This window comes from Lampetra fluviatilis, chromosome 54 (genome assembly GCF_964198595.1).
Source record: "Lampetra fluviatilis chromosome 54, kcLamFluv1.1, whole genome shotgun sequence".
Taxonomy (NCBI): domain Eukaryota; kingdom Metazoa; phylum Chordata; class Hyperoartia; order Petromyzontiformes; family Petromyzontidae; genus Lampetra; species Lampetra fluviatilis.
Window position 1 is genome coordinate 7,927,990 of NC_136328.1, and position 19,602 is coordinate 7,947,591.

The following is a 19,602-nucleotide window of genomic DNA, read 5'->3' on the forward strand; positions in this document are numbered from 1 at the left end:
AGATTTTATTGTTTTTGTAGGGGATGTTTCAATTTGCGTACAGTACATTTTAAATGTATCTTGTAATTTTTTTGTTTTTAGCGGTTGCACCCGAATCAAGAGCCAAATGGCTCGCAGGGTTATTCCAAATAAATGAAACCAAACCCCGAAATACGCGAATTCACACCGCGTACTCTGAGACCTCGCAGTCTTTGGAGTGTGAGCGTACTCTCTCCCCGTGGTCGCCTGGACCGTATGCTCAAAACCCGACCTTCATTTTGGGGTTCCACAGTGGCGAGATTTTAACTTCCTCGCCAAGTACACAGGAGGTCGTGGGTCCGATCCCGACCCTGACGCTTGTTGTATATTCGGAGTTTGCGGTGTCTCTCTCTCCCCGCGGTCGTGTGGATTTTTCTCCGGGTCCTCCCGTTTTTCCCCTCCACATTTAGAATCGACAACACGCGTTCAAAGTATTTGGCCGCTGCTATAAATGTCCACGCGATAAGCCACTTCGTTGAGCTATCATTTGCAATAGCCGGGTTGCTTCTGAAAAAGAGCTGTGTAGGGCTTAACCTGGTAAAATAAAAAAGAGCTTAGTTTGTCCGTTAAAGGAAATAGGGATTTTTAGCATGCGTAACGTGGCCAGGAGAGCGGGGAACGGAGCGAACGGATGTGTGACCACCAAACGCAACCGACGTTGGGGAAACGGATTTGTGTCAGAAGCTTTGGTATGATGTGAGAACAGCGGCAGGCGACGTGCGTACTCGTCGCGACGATGCGAAGCACCGGCAATCTTTGGTTCCAGCGCGACTTCAAGCCGATGCGGCGTTTTCTTATTTTGAAGGTACGCCTTCGTTAAACGTTACGATCCGGCGCTCGGGACGACGCGATTTCTTTTTAAATCTTTTATATTAAGTTCACTTGCTTGCTTGCTTGTGCGCTTACGACCGTGCAAATCTTTCGGTCTTTTTTTACCCCACTTCTCGTGATCCAATCGAGCTGACATTTTGCACACAGACTCGTTGTGCGTGACAATTTATTTTCGTGAAAATTTTTTTCCTAAATTTTCCACTTTTTAGGGAAAAAAAAAAAATCATATTTTATTTAAAATACCAATGTGATAAAAATGAAACTCTTACTCAAGAAAAACAGAAATGAATAATAAAATAAAACCGATGCCATGCATATAAAGGATTTTTTTTTTGGGTCGAACTCCGGTAAAATAAAAACTTCAACGCGTCGGCAACCGTGGCCCGTGAATTGTCGAGGGCGAGGTCGATCTTCTGACCCTCGCAACGCTGCCAGCCACCCGGGAGAGGAGGGGGGGTGCGGGGGAACTGTCGGCGTGGCACGAGTCGGGCGTTGGTGAGATCTCGTGGGTGGCAACAGCTGCCCAGCAGATGCCGTTGCCATCACGAGCAGCTGAGCATGCGATAGCGAGCTGTTTTTCCTCCCCCGCGTGGTTTAGTTTTCTTTTTCTCACCCCTCCCTCGTTTCTTACGCGATTGGCGTTAGACCTCCTGGCACGGTGCCCTTCCTCCTCCACCGCTTGCTCAGTAAGCCCATCCCCCCACCGCGCGCGTGCCCCCCCCTTCCCTCATTTGACTGATTAAAGTGGCTCTTTTAAAATTGAAGTCGTCACTTGCTCGGATTTTGATTTAAGCACCTGGACAGGAGGAGGAGTTCTATTGTTTACAGTTTGTGGAAGTGGACTGCGCTCCCCATTCAAGTGTGAGTCTATGGGTCTCTGTGTGAGTCTATGGGTCTCTGTGTGAGTCTATGGGTCTCTGTGTGAGTCTATGGGTCTCTGTGTGAGTCTATGGGTCTCTGTGTGAGTCTATGGGTCTCTGTGTGAGTTTATGGGTCTCTGTGTGAGTCTATGGGTCTCTGTGTGAGTCTATGGGTCTCTGTGTGAGTCTATGGGTCTCTGTGTGAGTCTGTGGCTTTCTGGGTGAGTCTATGGGTCTCTGTGTGAGTCTGTGGGTCTCTGTGTGAGTCTATGGGTCTCTGTGTGAGTCTATGGGTCTCTGTGTGAGTCTATGGGTCTCTGTGTGAGTCTGTTGGTCTCTGTGTGAGTCTATAGGTCTCTGTGTGAGTCTGTTGGTCTCTGTGTGAGTCTATGGGTCTCTGAGTCTGGGTCTGTGTGTGAGTCTATGGGTCTCTGTGTGAGTCTGGCTCTCTGTGTGAGTCTACGGGTCTCTGTGTGAGTCTACGGGTCTCTGTGTGAGTCTATGGGTCTCTGTGTGAGTCTATGGGTCTCTGTGCGAGTCTGGCTCTCTGTGAGTCTACTGGTCTCTGTGTGAGTCTATGTATTCATGTTGAACTTCTTTCGTACCGTACGTAGCCAATCGTGCTAATCGGAGGTGCGGTGGAAGGCCATCAGCTGTGGCATGGCGCTCGCCTCTTAGTAACACTGGTAGAGCTCGTGGATGGGGAGGGGGAATCTGTATTCCCATGACTGGGCCGAGTCTCTCCGTAGTCACTTAAAGAAGTATTGAGAAAAAAACACACAAACGCGTGGCAATTCAGCAAGTAAAGTATCGAATGTGTGACCGCGTTTCAACACTCGCTCTACCGCGTCCCCAGTCGTCGCTGCAATTAGTGCGGCTCTCCCCTCGCCGCGGCATCCTCTCCCGCCCCGAATGTATCCCTCGCCCGCAAATTCCACGCGATTCAACAATCCACGCCTACTCAACCGAGTTGCATGGCCACGTAACCAAGTTGTACTATCATGTAACCAAGTTGTGTGCAACTGAGTTGCGTGCAACCGAGTTGCGTGTAATCAAGTTGCACTGTCATGCAACCGAGTTGTTGTGTGCAACCGAGTTTCACGGCCACGTAACCAGGTTGGACCGGCGAGCGAGCGAGCTGCCCGGCACACTTGCCCCGGTGTGGGGGCGCGTCTCTGACGACGCGCGGGCGACCTCGCCGGCTCGACGTCGCCTGCCTCGGCGGTTGTCCTCGCCCCAGCGAGCATGAACTCGAGTCGGCGCGCAGAGCGGACGCGGCACGTGGGAGCGGTGTCGTGCACCCTCCCGCGCATCGCAGTTATCCCGGGGGCGTGCTCGGCCGATTATTAAAACGAATATTTTGACTTGGCTTTGTTTTTCCAATAAAATTCCAACAACTGTGTCTTGGTCATGAGACAAATATACGGCCGAGCAGTTTAACGCCGCGCCTGAAGCGTGGCTTCTGCGGGTGACGTCAGATTAACTTTGTGACGTCAACCACACGTGCTTCTGGTCCGCGTTCGGTGGTCTGGGAAGAGTGCTGCGGCAAAGCAACCAATTTTGATTTTCGATTTGAAGCTTTCGTGACTGCAGGGATTCATCTTCTTGGTTCTTTCGGTAAAGTCACGTAGAAGGGAAATAATAAAATAAAAAAAATAAAACATAATAAAATACAATTTTCACGACGTTTCGGCCACAACGCAAGCAGCCATCCTCAGGTGAAGAACAGGTCTCTCTGAAAGGCAGCGTCTGAATGAACACCACCAAGCTTGGCAGCGTATATATACGCGTATATATACGCTGCCAAGCTTTACCGAAAGAACCAAGAAGATCAACCAATTTTGGTTGAATCCTCGTAGCCGGATCGTGGCAATGGCAGCGAAGGCAGCGTTTACGCCGATGGATTTTTCAATCTCGTTATCATCGGGCGACAACGGTTGAAACCCTGCACTCTTGAGAACCTGGTTTAATCGTGGGTGGCAGAACCGTGGATTTGACCCGGCGTTCTCACACGAGGGCCCCGAATGAGCCACCCAGCCACCTGTGAGTGCTTTGTTTTCAACTGTTTGTTGTTGGCACGCAATCGGCAGCCGCGTACTCAAAGGCACGGAAGTCGGGGGGGGGCGGCAGCGGCGAGGGACGATGCACTGCAGCTGAGCGCTTGAGAACGCTGCCCCCAATAAAAATCCGTGCGGGTCGCCGCCGCCGCCGGCGTCTTCATCGTCGGTAGTATTTACATGTGCTGGGCTGGCACGCGGTGCCACCAGCCTGCTGCCCCCTGTGCCCACGAAACCCGACCTGATGAGTGAAGAGACTCACGGTGGGGGTGGAGGGGGGTGCTTCACGATTCCTTGTAATGCCGTCTTGCGCTCTCTCTCTCCCCTCGTAACCGCGGTCACATGTGCACGTGTTTCTGTGCGTGTTTGTGAGTCGGCCCGCTGGGGGAGCGTGCTGGTGTGTAGCGGTTAGCGCTACTCCTGCACCGCCAAGCCCGGCGGCCCGGGTTCGTTTCTCGCTCACGGCAAACACCAGTGAGCATAATCTGAACTGGTCCTGGGCCCTTTCCTTGGTCGACTCAGCCTCAAATGAGTACTTTTCGTTGTAAACATCGCCACTAGGGAGACAAAGGCGGCCGGGCGTGGTGCTGGCCACCCACCTCGTGTGCCGGTGCCGGTCTTCATAGGTGCTCGCTAACAGCACTTTCCCCAACAGCCTGTTACAGGCTATACGAGGGATCTTTGTTTTTGTCTTTTGTGTCAGCCCGCTGGGAGAACTTGCTGTCATCTGCATCCTTTGCCCCCTCTACATTCGGTTGGCACGCCGATTGGCACTGTGGTGAGCGGGGGCTTGACTCACGTTTGGAAGATTGTAAGTTTACATCTCAAGCAGGAAGCCGCAGTGGCCAGTCACCCTTCCTGGCTCGATAAAGTGATAGCAACGTGCCTGTAGCCTGACTGCATGTGGGCGTCGCGAGTTTTACTCTCCCTCTCTCTCTTGCCTCTGCTGGGGTGTACGAACGGGCCAGCGGCCATCAACTGTTCTCTAAATATTTTTTTTAATTTCATTCATATTTTTAACAACAACAGCAAGTACGGACGGGCAAAGACCCAGGATGATCGGCGTCCAAACGACCGCCGTAAAAATGCGCGTAGTTACTGGAGCCTTGAGTTACCATCTAAGGCGGGGGTCGGCAACCGGCGGCACCGGAGCCGCATGCGGCGGCTCTTCAAGGACTGCGCAGTGGCGGCTGTTGAAATGTTGAGGGGTGTTTTTTTTGTTACCAAATTCGAAAAAAATGTATCTTGTTGTTATTTTGGTTGCCGACTCCTGACCATGGGAGTCCAGTTCACAATGGAAGTCCAGTTTATTATGTGAGTGCTGTTCACCATGGAAGTCCAGTTTACCATGGAAGTCCAGTTTACCATGGAAGTCTAGTTTACCATGGCCGATAGATGTTCAGTTTACCATGGCCCATGGTCTCCGGAAGTGCATGCGGCTCTTTATAAGGGCTGCTCCGTGACGTTTATCAAGCGCCACCATCTCCTATTCGCATGAATTGCGGCTCTTGAAATATATATGTATTTTTTATTACCGATTAGAAAAAAAAATGTCTCATTCTTGTTATTTTGGTTGACGACCCCTGATCTAAGGGAGCGGTATAAGATAATAGCAAGGGGGATAAAGGGACGGATAGGGGAGAGAAAGAACATGGAAGAGAAAATCCTGCCTTAAAAGCAGCCTTTAATCAAATTATATTATTTTCTTCTGCAACTCCGATTTGCACGATTGGCTATGTACGGTGTGAAGGGAGTTCCACGTACATATGTACGTGATTGCAAAATGTTCAAGAACCAATTGCGAATGTCAAGGTCTGTTAGCCACGACGAGATGGCGTCAGGAGAGAGAACGTTGTGTGGTTCTTCTGTTCCTCCTCCTCCTACATTGAATGAGTGCAGACTTCGAGGTTTACTGTATGGTCCATCGTTTGGGTTGCATGGCCACAGTCGCACAAAGTGATTTAGCTCTTGGAGACATATTGCCGAGACACATTGTGTGGGTTTGTTTCGCAGGCTCTCTGGCACACAGTTGAATCTCCGTTAATGAGACTCAAGTACTCAAATGTGCCGCACTGCGATACGTTAACCATCAGCGGTGATTGATATCAGAATTGGACCTGGTCCCACCTTTCCACCAACCCACAGTGCCTGACCAACACGGTGTCGATTTGCAGGGGGGGGGGGCTGTAAATTTGGCATCGGGCGCGCACCTCGGCGGCAGTACGCGAGACGTGGCGCTGTGACGCTCTGATATCGTAACTGCATTGCCATCGTGTTGAAGGGTCGCCGCATCATCGTGTCTTAGCAGGCCCTGACCGTAACCGTCCGCTCATCTAATGTGAGTGCCAGACTTTGTTTTGGACAGCACCCAGCCTCAAAATACGCGTCTAAAATACAGGAGCGATTGAGTTTTATAGAATTGACGTTTTTTTTCTTCTTTTCTTTAAAATCGGTCCAAGCGGTGCTGACGTTATGTTTCCCTTCCGTTGACAGCGCGCGTAGGGAGAGAGGAGGACACAGAAGGGCCCTACTCCGGCCTCCCCACCCGGCGGCTGGCACGATGCCAGGCGCCGGGCGCAACCCGTCCACAGAAGCGCACGCCGAAAGCACCGAAGCCGCCGCCGCCGTCACGAGCAGCGGCGTCCCCGCGCCGCTGGCGCCGCGACCTCGCGCCGCCGGCACCCGCGCCGCTGCTACCGCGCCTTATGATCGTGCTGGCGTGGCTGTTTGTCAGTGAGGCGCTGCCGCTGGTGCTACGCTTGGCGTGCGCGCTCATGGGCAACTCGTGCGTTTGCCGCCAGGTAAGGCGACGCGCACGTGTGTGCGCGTGTGTGTGTGCAGGTGTGTGCAGGTGTGTGCGTGTGTGTGCGTTTTCGCTGCACGCCACCACCCACCGCCGATAGACCCAAAATACGGGCGGTCCCTTGACTTACGAACACAATTCGTTGCTGACGCCCGTTCGTGAGTCGAACCGTTCGTAAGTCGAAACACAATGATGCGCTCGTATGTAAGTGTCCATACGGCGGCGGTGTTATGAAATGTTATACATTGTGGTCACTCATTCACGCACCGTCCAGGCTCAAGCCCCCTGCTTAGCTCCTAACACCTGACAAGATCTGTGTGGGTTGAGGGTGATTTTGGCTCCGGGCACACCTGTGGACGCGCGTGGGTATCCGGCGAGTGCACCAAACGCACGACGGCGTTTGCAGTGGAGCATGGACGAGTAAAACAAAAACAACAATTATAAGAAAAAGGAACTCCCATTTTGCATTCTCTGGACGTATGAATAAATATACATTCAAGTTTCAAGTTGACGTTTACCCAGCTGAGAACTCAAGACGTTGGGACGAGTCTCAGGTCGTGGAAACAACAGGAGCTGTGACAACAAAGGGGAACAACTATGAAGCAAATAGAAATGAGACCCAAAAGCAAACCGACGGAGGAGTGCGTTTGTGTGCGTGCGTGTGTGCGTGTGTGCGTGTGTGCGTGTGTGTGCGTGTGTGTGCGCATGTTTTGTGTACGGGGAACTGTGGCGCCGTGGTTAGCGCGTTTCGCTGCGAAGCCCGGCGACCCGAGTTCGATTCCTGCTCACGGCCATCACCAGTGACGATTACCTGAACCGGTTCTGGGCCTCCTTTAGTTCGACGTAAACATCGCCACTGGGGAGACCGAGGCGGCTGGGCGTGGTGCTGGCCACCCACCCCCTCGTGTGCCGTGCCGGCCTTCATAGGTGCTCGCTAACAGCACTTGCCCCTAAAGTCTGTTCAGGCTATACGGGGGATCTTCGTCTTGGTTTTTTGTACGTGCGCGCGTATCCAGGAGGAGGGGGACGAGCAGGACGAGGGGAGCGGCCGTGACGGGGGCTCTCCGGGGGCCCGTGCCGGTGGCGGTGGGGGTGGTCGGGCGGCCCCTCCCTCCGCCGCTGCCGCCGGCGTCGCCAACGGGGGCGGGGTGACGCGCTCGCGCTCGCGGGACCTGAGCCGCCCGCCGCGTCGCGGCAGGGGGCCCGGCGACCCGCCGCGCAAGAAGCTCAACGTGGACGGCCTCGTGCTGGAGACGCTCAACCTCATCCGCACGCTCGTGGACAAGTGAGGGCAACCACACCCCCCCCACCTCCCCGCCAGACCACCGGCTCAACGGAACCGAATGTGCGGCCGTAATGTCGTCGTCGTCGTTCAGAACCGCCAACTCATCGCGCGGCGCTTCCCGCGGCCGTCTGGAACGCTCTTCTGTCCCATATTAGGACGCCACTGGGAGCTGTGCACTTTTACATCTTTTAGATTGACAAACTCTGTTTGTTTGGAACTGCCTTTTGTGTTTAGTTTGTCCTTCCCCCGCACCCCGATTAGCACGGTTGGCTACGTACGGTGCGAAAGAAGTTCAACATACTCGAGAAAACGTTGCTCTTCCGACGGGCAGCAGCGACACAAAGACACAACCGTAGACGGGTTTGATCCTCTTTAGGACTCATCAGAAGAGCACAGTGCAGTCGTCAACGTTCGCTGCTGCCACATGCCTCTGGGAGCCCTCTATATGGAGGGGGCTTTCACCTTCAGGCTAGGGCAGGGGTCGGCAACGAAAGTAACAAGAAGAGACATGTTCTTCTAATTCGGTAAAAACGACCCCTCGATATTTAAAGAGCCGCGATGCACTGTGGTGGCGAATACGAGACGGTGGGCCCTTGGTAAATAACGTCACGGAGCGGCGGTCCTTGAAGAGCCGTGAGCGGTTCCGGAGCTGCAGGTTGCTGACCCCGGGGCTATGTGGACACCCGCTCGCACTTGCCTGCTAATGAAAGAGAAAACCCATCACAGGGCCATTACATCTATTTGTTTTTGCACTAATGTTTCTGTTCCGATGGGTTTCCCGTCATTTACAGATTTGAATTATCGTTGCCTTTGGACAAGTAAGGGCGGGCGCAGCTGACGCGTGTCTTCTGTGTGTGTGCGCTTGTGTGTTTACAGGTGTGGGAGCGGGGGAAATAGTGTGTCTCTATGTGTATGTGTTTGGACGGAGCAGGAGTGTAGCGGTTAGCGTGCTGTACTACGAACCCGGTGACCCAAATTGGATTCCCGCTCGCGGCCAACACCAGTGACGATTATCCCCTAGGTCTACTTAGTCTCAAATCAGTACCTAGTGCGGTGTGTAAACATTACCTTTAGGGAGACAAAGGCGGTTGGGCATGGTGCTGGCCACCCACCCCCTCGTGTGCCGTGCCGTCCTTCATAGGTGTTCACTAACAGCACTTGCCCTAGCAGTCTCTTAAGGCTATACGGGGGATCTTTGTCCATGGGCCCAGACAAAATATTTAACTTGTTGGTGGCATCTAAGATGGCAAAACTTGGGTTTTCCCAACACCTTAAATATAATGTGCGATAAAAGTGAGTTACACGATAATGTTATGTAATAAGTAAGTCTTTGCATACGTGTTTGTGGGTTGTGGTGAATGGTGACATATCGTACTACGCTGCGCACTTGCTCTGCTTGCGGCCAACATCACTGACGTGTGTCTGGACCGATACTGGGCCCTCCCTTAGGTTGACTCAGCATTAAATGAATACTCTACCAATTCCGTGCACGTTTCTGCACCACTCCAGACGTGTGCCGTGCCAGCCTTAAAGCGGCTGCTCCCTAGTGGCGATGGCCCCGACACTTTACAGACTCGGATATTGCAACCGCTGCACCGTCACGTCGTTGACATTATACTCTCCTATAATGAGCCAATAATGTCTGTGTGTCCCGCACGTGACGTCACTCGACGTCGGCCAGCCCCCCTCATTAATAATCATGAGCGGGTGACGTCACTCCACATCGAACAGCCCCCTCATTAATAATCATGAGCGGGTGACGTCACTCCACATCGAACAGCCCCCTCATTAATAATCATGAGCGGGTGACGTCACTACATGCCGCACCCCTCCACAATAATCATGAGCGGGTGACGTCACTACATGCCGCATCCCTCCACAATAATCATGAGCGGGTGACGTCACTACATGCCGCATCCCTCCACAATAATCATGAGCGGGTGACGTCACTACATGCCGCACCCCTCCACAATAATCATGAGCGGGTGACGTCACTACATGCCGCATCCCTCCACAATAATCATGAGCGGGTGACGTCACTACATGCCGCACCCCTCCACAATAATCATGAGCGGGTGACGTCACTACATGCCGCATCCCTCCACAATAATCATGAGCGGGTGACGTCACTACATGCCGCATCCCTCCACAATAATCATGAGCGGGTGACGTCACTACATGCCGCATCCCTCCACAATAATCATGAGCGGGTGACGTCACTACATGCCGCATCCCTCCACAATAATCATGAGCGGGTGACGTCACTACATGCCGCATCCCTCCACAATAATCATGAGCGGGTGACGTCACTCCATGGGGCAACCCACCCCCCCCATTAATAATCATGAGCTGAACAATTTTTCTATTGAATATTTCAGATTGACTGCAATATACACACGTCCTTGGACGGGCAAAAAAGCTAGTCAATAATAATTAGCGGGTGACGTCACTCCACATGGGGCGGCGAGGCGCCTCCTCCCCCCTGCTCAGCATCAACTTACAACCCTCACTTCAAAGGCAGCACCCTCACTACAAAGGCGATTTCCGTAATGCTGTTGAAACATCGAAGTAAAAAGGATGTTATGATGAACAAGGGATTATAACCTTTAAATGAAATAGGTCTGTGTCACCGCGGCCTTACAATTTGCACACGAATTGATGCAATGAATATCACGTCGTGGTCTGCTTTTCGCTTGCAAGTTTCAGATTTACTGCAATACACCCGTCTTTGGACCGGCAAAAAGCTGGTTATGTTTTATAACCATGTTCGCCGCCGCTGTGCCATGTGCCATCTTGCAGTGACCAGGAGCCCCCGTACTCCATGATGGCCCTGCACGAGCTGGCGGAGCAAGGTGAGGTGTTTCCCCACCGTCCCTCTGTGCACCGTTTGTACTAAAATGCATCATTCTCAGACCAATAAAACGTATTGTTGGGTCGAAGCCCCCTCCATTGCAAACTCAATCCCTGTAGGTAAACATTAGCCTTACGGAATACCGTTATTTTATATATGAGGTGAAAGGTCATCGAGATTCGCCATGCGATTATTTGGGATCTATAAAATTAGACATAGGGGGATAATGAAAGAAATTGGAGGGTAAAAATACGGCTTCACTGTGCTCATTTTATCGAACCCTAACCAACAAATCTCCAACTGGGATTTGAACTGGTGGCATGCTTTATTCATAGCACCACTAAACTCCCCAGCCATTTAGCGAGTCTGTGGTGGTTTTCAACTCTAGAATTTGTATGGGTGCATGTTGAGCTTCTTGCACGCCGTACATGGCCAACCGTGTTAATCGGAGGTGCGAAATGGGAAGGTCCCGCAGGAAGACGCGGCCCCCAAAAAAAACCCTTCGACTCTGTACCTCGCAGATGTGACCCTCCCGGGGATGTGCTCGCTAACAGCACTTGCCCCAAAAGTCTGTTGAGGCTATAGGGAGGAAGCGATGTAGAGCCTGGATGGCTGGGGATCTCTTAGTCTTTGTGGGGCAGGGACGGCTGGGGATGTCTTAGTCTTTGTGTGACGTGGGGCAGGGATGGCTGGGGATCTCTTTGTCTGTGTGTTGCGTGACGTAGAGCCGGGATGGCTGGAGCTGGTGCAGTCGCTCATCCGCGTGATTCCTCTGGACGATCCCCTGGGCCCTGCCGTCATCACGCTCCTGCTGGACGAGTGCCCTCTCCCCACCAAGGTGTCAGCAGAGACAGTGACGCGATGTCCCCATCTACACATACGAAGGAGACGTCACAGAGATACTAAACTTTAAACTGAACTAAACTTTTATTTTATTTACTTTTACCATGTAAGGCCCCCCACTGAGCTATGTAGCTCTTTTTCATAACCGGAGACAATAACGAGTGGGGAGAGAGTCAAACTAAGAACCGAAACTAAACTCTTTTATTTACAAGATAAGGCCCCACGGAGATGCAGACTGTAGCTCGTTTTCAGAAGCAACTTGTCCACAAAAGATAGTTCCACGAAGTGGCTTATTACGTGCAAATTTATAGCAGCCAAATGCTCTAAATGCATGTTTACTAAATGTAGACGGAAAAACCGGAGGACCCGGAGAAAAATCCACGTGACCACAGGCATTAAGGGTCGAGATCGAATCCACGATCTCCTGCATACCAAGTGAGGTAGTTAACATCTCGCCACTATGACTCCTGATGCGGTTATCTGGGCTTGAGCACCGGAATGTGAGCTTGTAGCTTGTTGCTCTGCGTCTACATCAGCAACCTTACTGAAAGAAGACCAATGTGATCCGCCGCCCGGGGGTCCCATGCCTAATCCCTTGTTAGAGCGGAGAGCCACCACCGCCACCGAGGTCCCGGCTCGCGTTACGTGAAGGCCGCACGCGATCGAACTGGTTTAGCCGTCAGAAGTGCGGAGAGTCTACGACCCTCTCCCGTCAGTCACCACGGTCGACTCGGCCTCAAGTCATGAGTACCCGGTGCGGTGTGTAAACGTCGCCACTGGGGAGGCAAAGGCGAGCGGACGTGGCTTTCGGCCACCCACCCCCTTTGTGAAACCGTGCCTGCCGTCATGGGTGCTTCTACTCCCTAACAGCACTTTCACTTGCCCCGAAATGTCCGTTAAGACGATCGTGGGTGATCTTTGTCTTGGTGCAGGAGTCCCTGCTGCGCCTGTCTGAGATCCTGCAGCTGGACGAGCAGGTGGCACGCACGGACCTGTCCAACCCGGCGCGCCACCGCAACACCGCCGCCGTGCTGGGCTGCCTCGCCGAGAAGCTCGCCGGTAAGCGCCCGCCCCCTGCCCCCCCGCCCCCACCTGCCCCGCAACAGTGCAGCACCACGCGGGCACTACCACGCCCACCCTGCCCGCAGCCCTACGCGTCTAGGCCCGGTCGCCTTATAGCAACTGAAGCGGCAACATTCGCTCCACTCTTCCCCCCTTTAAATCGGTGTTGGTTGAGGGCGATTTGAAGACGTTTCACGCGACTGGTCACTGGCACTTTTTGAGGACTCTAACGGGTTCCTTGGACATTCCCGAGGCACGCAGAGGGGGGGAGTTGCTGTAAAGGCAACGAGGGTGGCAAGGCGGTCAACGCTCGCGCCTCGCATCAAGAGAGGGGGGGGTGCCTGGGTTTGATTCCCGACTTGGTCACCTTTCTATGTTGGAGTTTGTATGTCCTCCACTCCTTCCACTGCGTTCTCTGGTCTGTTGTAGCAACAACAAAAAAACATACAGTCATTGGTTTAAAGCTTTCGTGACTGCAGGGATTCATATTCATGGTTCTTTCGGTAAAGTCACGTAAAAGGGAAACAATAAAATAATAAAAATATGAAACAATACAATTTTCACGACGTTTCGACTGCAACACAAGCAATCATCATCCCTTCTACGTGACTTTACCGAAAGAACCAAGAATACAAAGTCATTGGTGTTTGGCCAAACATCCCAATGTAGCAGGATATCTGCTGCAAATCGTGTCTTTGGACTCAGCACGGCTCTTCTGGGCAAATAAATTATTACTACTGTAGTGTTGTAAAGGACGGACTTAATACACAGTCCCTATCACAAAAAAGGGGTATACGGTCCCGTTACCCTAAGGAGGTACAGCCTCCGGACCTTGTACAGCTCCACACTCACGCTTAGCTCCTATTCTAAGGAGGTACAGCCTCCAGACCTTGTACAGCTCCACACTCACGCTTAGCTCCTATTCTAAGGAGGTACAGCCTCCGGACTGGGCAGGCTATCTAATCTCCTTGCTAACCTAGCGTCCTCTGGCTGAACCTAGGGGAGGCACACTGACCCACCGCTGGCCCGGCGGGTCCTCGACCTCTGGTCGCTCAGGACCTTCGCCCTTATAAGGGCGGGAAGGCTGGGAGCCAGGGTCCTAGCTATCTAGGACCTAATCTCCCCCGACCACTGGTTACACTGAGCCCTAGCCCTGACAAGTCCTTCCCAATCTGGCGTTTGGATCCTACCTCACCCCATTTGACCCTGACCGTTTGATCGATGGGGAAACGTTGTTTACGATCCGCTCTCTCACAGCTTGCGAACAGCGAGTAGTTATCACCACTACACTACTACTATTATAATTATCATCGTAAAATGAGAAAGACACTGGTCTTCACACCGGATTGGCTCATAAGCGATGACATCACGTTTATCCCTCTTTAATACCGAAACAGGAGGATTTCTCCACAAATCTGGCTGTCGCATGATGAGGCCAGTTGTAATCACCGGCGAAATGTCACGGTACTGGAATTGTAAATGTTGTGGGTTTACTCTCCATCACACCGGTGTGCTGAACTAGCAACTAATTGGCACGTTTTGGTTACGTGACAAACCTTACCAATTGGCTGTGTCGGGTGGTTGTGGGTTTAACGACACATTTATATTTACGCGATCTAACCCACAAAAAACCTCATGTCTTGATTTCAAGCTTTCGTGACTGCAGGAATCCATGCTCTTTGGTTCTTTCGGTATAGTCACATAGGTAGAGAATAAAATAAATCACGACGTTTCGGGCGCAACACAAGCGTCCGTCAGCAGGTGGGTAAGCGCCCGAAACGTCGTGATTTATTTTATTTTCTACCTACGTGACTTTACCGAAAGAACCAAAGAGTATAAACCTCTTATGGATAATATTGGTCACGAAACCCTACGACTAACACGTGTGAACCCGACGACAAGGTTAGTTAAAGGAACGGTGTGTGGTAATGTGTGCCATCCTTTGGCAAGGCTTCCCTGGGTTTACAAGTGGAACATTAATTCTCTGTGTTTTATTCACATGTCCTTGCAGGTCCCACAAGCATCGCTCTGCTGTCTCCGGGAACACTCGGTTACCTGCTCGAGAGCCTGGTAAGCTCCGTATCGTTACGTTGATGCTCTGCAATTGTTAATGCTGCCCCGTTCAACATATAACTACGTATGTACCACAACCTGCCCCAATGCTGGTTTTCCCACCACCGATTTGATCGTTCGCGCAAAATGTATAGAGGTGCAGATCGCCGATCGCACCCCCCGTGGTTCGACCATTTGCGGTTGGCCGCGACGTTCGTTTCAGTTTTACGGATCGCGGATTTGCCAAGTTGCGGCTATTTTCTAGAACGCAAGCCCCTGCCTCGATGGGCAAGGTTTTGCCATGTATATATATAAATTTCAGCTTTTTAGCAGCACAAACAGTCACGTGATGGTCAGCGCACGAGTAGACATTCCGCTCTAGTCCCTGGCCGTGATGTAGCAAAATGAGGGGTGAGTTGAAGAGCCACAAATGATAGCTCAACGATATGGCTTCTGTGGAAATTTATAGCAGCCAAATACTCTTAAATGCATGGCGATTCTAAATGTGGAGGGAAAAACCGGAGGACCCGGAGAAAAATCCACGCAACTACGGTGAGAGAGACACGCAAACTCCAAATACATAGGCATCGTCAGGGTCGGGATCGAACTGACGACCTCCCGTATACCAGGTGAGGTAGTTAACATCTCGCCACCGTGGCGCCCCACAGCGTATGCACAGTGGAGGAGCGGCTCAGGTCGCGTACCGCCGCAGTGTTGGCTGTGACGCACTCACGCTGTCCTGCAAACATCATTCGGTGAACTCTTGGTGGTGACTCAATGGGCGTTCGCCCTGCTACGAGACGGCGTGTCTCCGTCTTCAACCAAGCATCTCTCTCTGTTGTGAAGGCCCCGAGCCATTTGGTCAACTTTCCCATGGTGGGTTCCAGGTCTATCTGTAGGAAAATCACTGTTGACCTCCCACAAAGTGGTACATTTTTATCCAGACGGATGATCGGCTGACTCCAACCCCCTGGGTGGGATTTGAACCTGTGACCGTGCGGGTTGGGACGACGTCAACTGAATCCACGCGTCGCCCTCGCAAACGAGACTCATCCTGGTCTCTACGAGTCCGCGCCTGGTTCGACAAAATCAACTTGACTCTCGAACTGTCCATGTCATTCTTCCCGAAAATCTGTGCCAACTCCCATCACCTGTGCGCGCGTCCTCATCATTCAACCCTCCGCTCTCCTCGAGCAGCTTGTTGAAGAGCTCGCCAGATCTACACCGTTCACAGCACACGCCTGCATCACGGCTACTTGTAGGAGGCGTGCTTAGCAAGCAGGAGTCAGCAGGCATCTCTAAAGTAGTCGTTCAGAGACCAGCACGCAAAGCCGTTCGAGTTTCCTGCTGCGTATTGTACCGCTGTTGGTAATTTCAAGCTGTAATGAGTGTCACTTGTTTAATAATTTAAGATGCTCCTGCCTACTTACATGAGTGGATATTTATTATTAATGGACTCGAGGTAGTTAAATGTTTTTTTTGAAAGACTAATGCTTATGTATTATTTTCATCGCGTTTGGAAAACGTGTGCTATCAAGTATCCAGTGGGGAGGGATTTTCTTGTGCATTCCGTTTTTTTTGCTGCACAGACAGGCGCCAGTCAGCTGTTGTGCTTTTCAAACGAGGAGGGGTTGGTGGACTGCTTTGGTTCCAAAACTCCCCAATGATTAGCACAACAATAACAATAACAACAACAATAACAACAACAATAACAACAACAATAACAACAACAAGAGTGCACGTTTGTAATGTGCCCCATACCAGAACAAATGCCTCGGAGCGCAGACTATTAGCTATGTTTTTTAAACTATAACATTTTTTAAATTTTACCAGGCAAGGCCCACAGGCTATGTAGTTATTTTTCAGAAGTGACCTGGCCGCAAAGGATCGCTCAACGAAGTGGCTTGGACATCTCTAGGAGCCAAACACTCTAAACACACGATGTTGTTATCTCCACAGAACCTGCAGTCCCATCCCACGGTGATGCTCTTCTCTCTCATCGCGCTGGAGAAATTCGCTCAAACGAGTGAGTTACCCTCAATTCACGATTAGCACATGTTCCTGGCATGTATATTGTATATATATATTTAGAACTTCTTTCGCACATTGAAGGTGCGGGAGGAGGACAACAACAACAAACTAAACACAAAAATGATTTCTAAAGAATTGCGTTTTCAATATAGATTTAAAAGTGTATCACTCAAGTGGCTTCCTAATATCGGAAGGAAGAGCGTTCCAGACGGCCGCAGAAGTGCATCTGCAATCTCGCGATGCGGTGACCGTCTTTGTTCGATGGTGAGCCAAAAGCCGCTGCGGCGAGGATGACCGGAGTTTGCGTGATGGTGGTTTATGCTCCCTGACGAGGTCGGCAAGGTCACGTGGCTCATTTGTGGCAAGCACTTGGTGTGTAAATGCGCACGACCTTGCAACGTATTTGTTCGGTAACCGGAAGCCAACGCAGCTCGGCGAGCATTGGGCAGTACGTGCAAGTACTTGACTCACGTGAGCACTGGGGCAGTACGTGTAAGTACTTGACTCACGTGAGCACACACTTTGTGTGTAATGAGTGCAACCTCATCGTGTGTTCGTTCAGAAAACGGAAGCCAATGCAGGTCAGCGAGCACTGTACCGGCATGGTCCGATCTTGCAGTACCCGTCACGACACTCGCAAAATGAAATCCCTGCCCTTGAAAAAACTAATTTTCAAAACGGCACCTCGTGGCGTTGGTAGTGGTCACGTTCGTCGAGTCTGTGTCTGATTCCAGATTCACTTGATTTCTGTCCCCGTGTTTGGTTGCCGAGTGGTGGCACTTCCATTGTACGTACGTATATGTACGTATATGTACGTACGTACGTATATGTACATGTACGTACGTTGAACTTCTTTCGCTTCGTATACGGATCCAACCGTGCCAGTCGGAGGTTGCTGTGGGGGGGCGGTGGCAGGAAAACAAACTAAACGCACAAAAAGCTTCTTAACTCGGCGCCTTGCTCGGGTGGGGAGGGGGACTTCCCCGTTTCTTTTTTAATGATGGCGCATTCACGTGCGGCACCCTCCCCCCCCCCCCCGGGCCTGTCCTGTTAGTGAAGCCTGTCCTGTTAGTGACCCGTGCCTGCGCGCTGTTGTCGCCCCCCCCTCCCCACCCCTCCCGACCGCCAGCGGAGAACAAGGTGACGGTGGGTCGCTCGCGGATCTCGGAGCAGCTCAAGGTCCTGGAGGCGTGGGTCAACAGCCCCGAGTTCGCGCGGCGCCAGGTCGGCTTCTGTGCCCAGTGGTGCCTCGACAATCTCTGTACGTACCAAGGCCCTCAACACTTCCCTGTCGGATCCTGATACACTTGGTCGATCATCGATTATCAACTTACGGAGTCGATAATCGATTATCAACTTACTGCCAATCATCGATTATCAGGCGGCTTCGGAGGGGGAAGGACGTGCCGGATTTTCAAAAATTATGTGGTCCTATGGAAGGCAAAACGTTAACTGAAAAACCGTGAACCAATGTCACTGTTAACCGAGCGAGTATTGTATCATAGGACTCACAAATACCTTTTTTACGGGGCCCCACGTTAACACGCACCTCGGCGGCGTCCAATAATAACGTGGAAACTTTATTGAGGCGAATATTTGTAACGTATACCGATGTAGACGCCCGGCTGACAGTCATCTGTGAAGAGTCACCGACTCTGCTCAGCTGTGAGGTGGCCATGTTCGTGTCCACGCGACGTCTGCGATTCCTGCGGTATAAATACAGATTTAGATTTTATGTCGCCTCCTCGACGCTTTGCACTCCGCACCCACGCAGCGACCAATTGACACCACCTACTTTGGGTTAATTCACTCATTCATTCGTTCGCTATCATTCAGTCACTCGTGCTCCTGTCCACAAGGTGAATATACGTATGTGTATTGAACTTTATTTTCACATCGCACGTGGCCAACCGTGCTAATCGGAGGTGCGGGGGGAAGGACAACAAACTTAACACAGAAAAGCAGTTCTGAAGAAATGAGTTTTAAATCTAGATCTAATGAGAAATAATAATCGTTAAAATGTATAAAGCGCATACTCTTTGGTTCTTTCGGTAACGTCACGTAGGTAGAAATAAAATAAAATAAATCACGACGTTTCGATAGCAACACAAGCCATCGCTGCCTTGTGAAAGGCAGCAGACATCGTGCTGCTCGCAGCAGACATTGCGGCTGTCGCGATTTTCACCTGAAGACGATGGCTTGTGTTGCTATCGAAACAACGTGATTTATTTTATTTCTACCTACGTGACTTTACCAAAAGAACCAAAGAGTATGGATTCCTGCAGTCACGAAAGCTTCAAAGCAAGATTTATGAAGCGCCCTTAAACAATTGCTCTCAGGGCATAGCTCCAGTGGCTTCCTAATATCGGAAGGAAGAGCGTTCCAGACGGCTACAGAAGCACAGCCGAAAGCGCCGCGCGATGCGTTGACCGTCTTTGTTTGATGGCTCGGCAAAATCCGCTGCGAGAACAACAGCTCCTTGACGAGATGAAACGCGGCCGGTATTAATTATCATCCTCGAGTAACCGATGAGTGCGGCGAAGATCCCCACACAGAAAGCTGACCTCCTCACTCCTGCCTTGCGCTTTGCGTTCCTTCCTTGGCCACGTCGCTGCGTGCGGACGCAGTCGTGAAGGAGGGGCGGCAGTTCACGTACGAGCAGGTGGACCTGAGTGGGATCAGCGCGATGCTCAACAGCAACGACGTGAGCGAGTACCTCAAGATATCGCCACACGGCCTCGAGGTAGGGTTCACTGGGATTCACTCAGCACACATGCAACGCAATGCCACGCACGCACGGACGCATATGGCGTACGCACACAACGCACGCACGCACGCACACAACGTGCGCACGCACGACCTCAAGGTAGGATTCGCTGGAGTTCACTCAGCACGCACAGAATGCACAC

At 51.7% G+C, this 19,602-nt stretch overlaps 1 protein-coding gene across 2 annotated transcripts in view; it reads left to right on the plus strand.

Moving 5' to 3' along the window:
- The window catches only part of RSPRY1 (ring finger and SPRY domain containing 1), a 64,986-nt gene that overhangs the window by 31,773 nt on the left and 13,611 nt on the right, over nucleotides 1-19,602 (plus strand). For both annotated transcript variants that reach the window (XM_078879690.1, XM_078879691.1), the window contains exons 2-10: nucleotides 6,260-6,567; nucleotides 7,586-7,854; nucleotides 10,654-10,706; nucleotides 11,431-11,543; nucleotides 12,481-12,607; nucleotides 14,622-14,680; nucleotides 16,622-16,688; nucleotides 17,823-17,954; nucleotides 19,321-19,436. In XM_078879690.1, coding sequence (XP_078735816.1) covers nucleotides 6,472-6,567; nucleotides 7,586-7,854; nucleotides 10,654-10,706; nucleotides 11,431-11,543; nucleotides 12,481-12,607; nucleotides 14,622-14,680; nucleotides 16,622-16,688; nucleotides 17,823-17,954; nucleotides 19,321-19,436 — 1,032 coding nt within the window. In that variant the 5' untranslated portion in view covers nucleotides 6,260-6,471. The remainder of the gene's footprint in view (nucleotides 1-6,259; nucleotides 6,568-7,585; nucleotides 7,855-10,653; nucleotides 10,707-11,430; nucleotides 11,544-12,480; nucleotides 12,608-14,621; nucleotides 14,681-16,621; nucleotides 16,689-17,822; nucleotides 17,955-19,320; nucleotides 19,437-19,602) is intronic.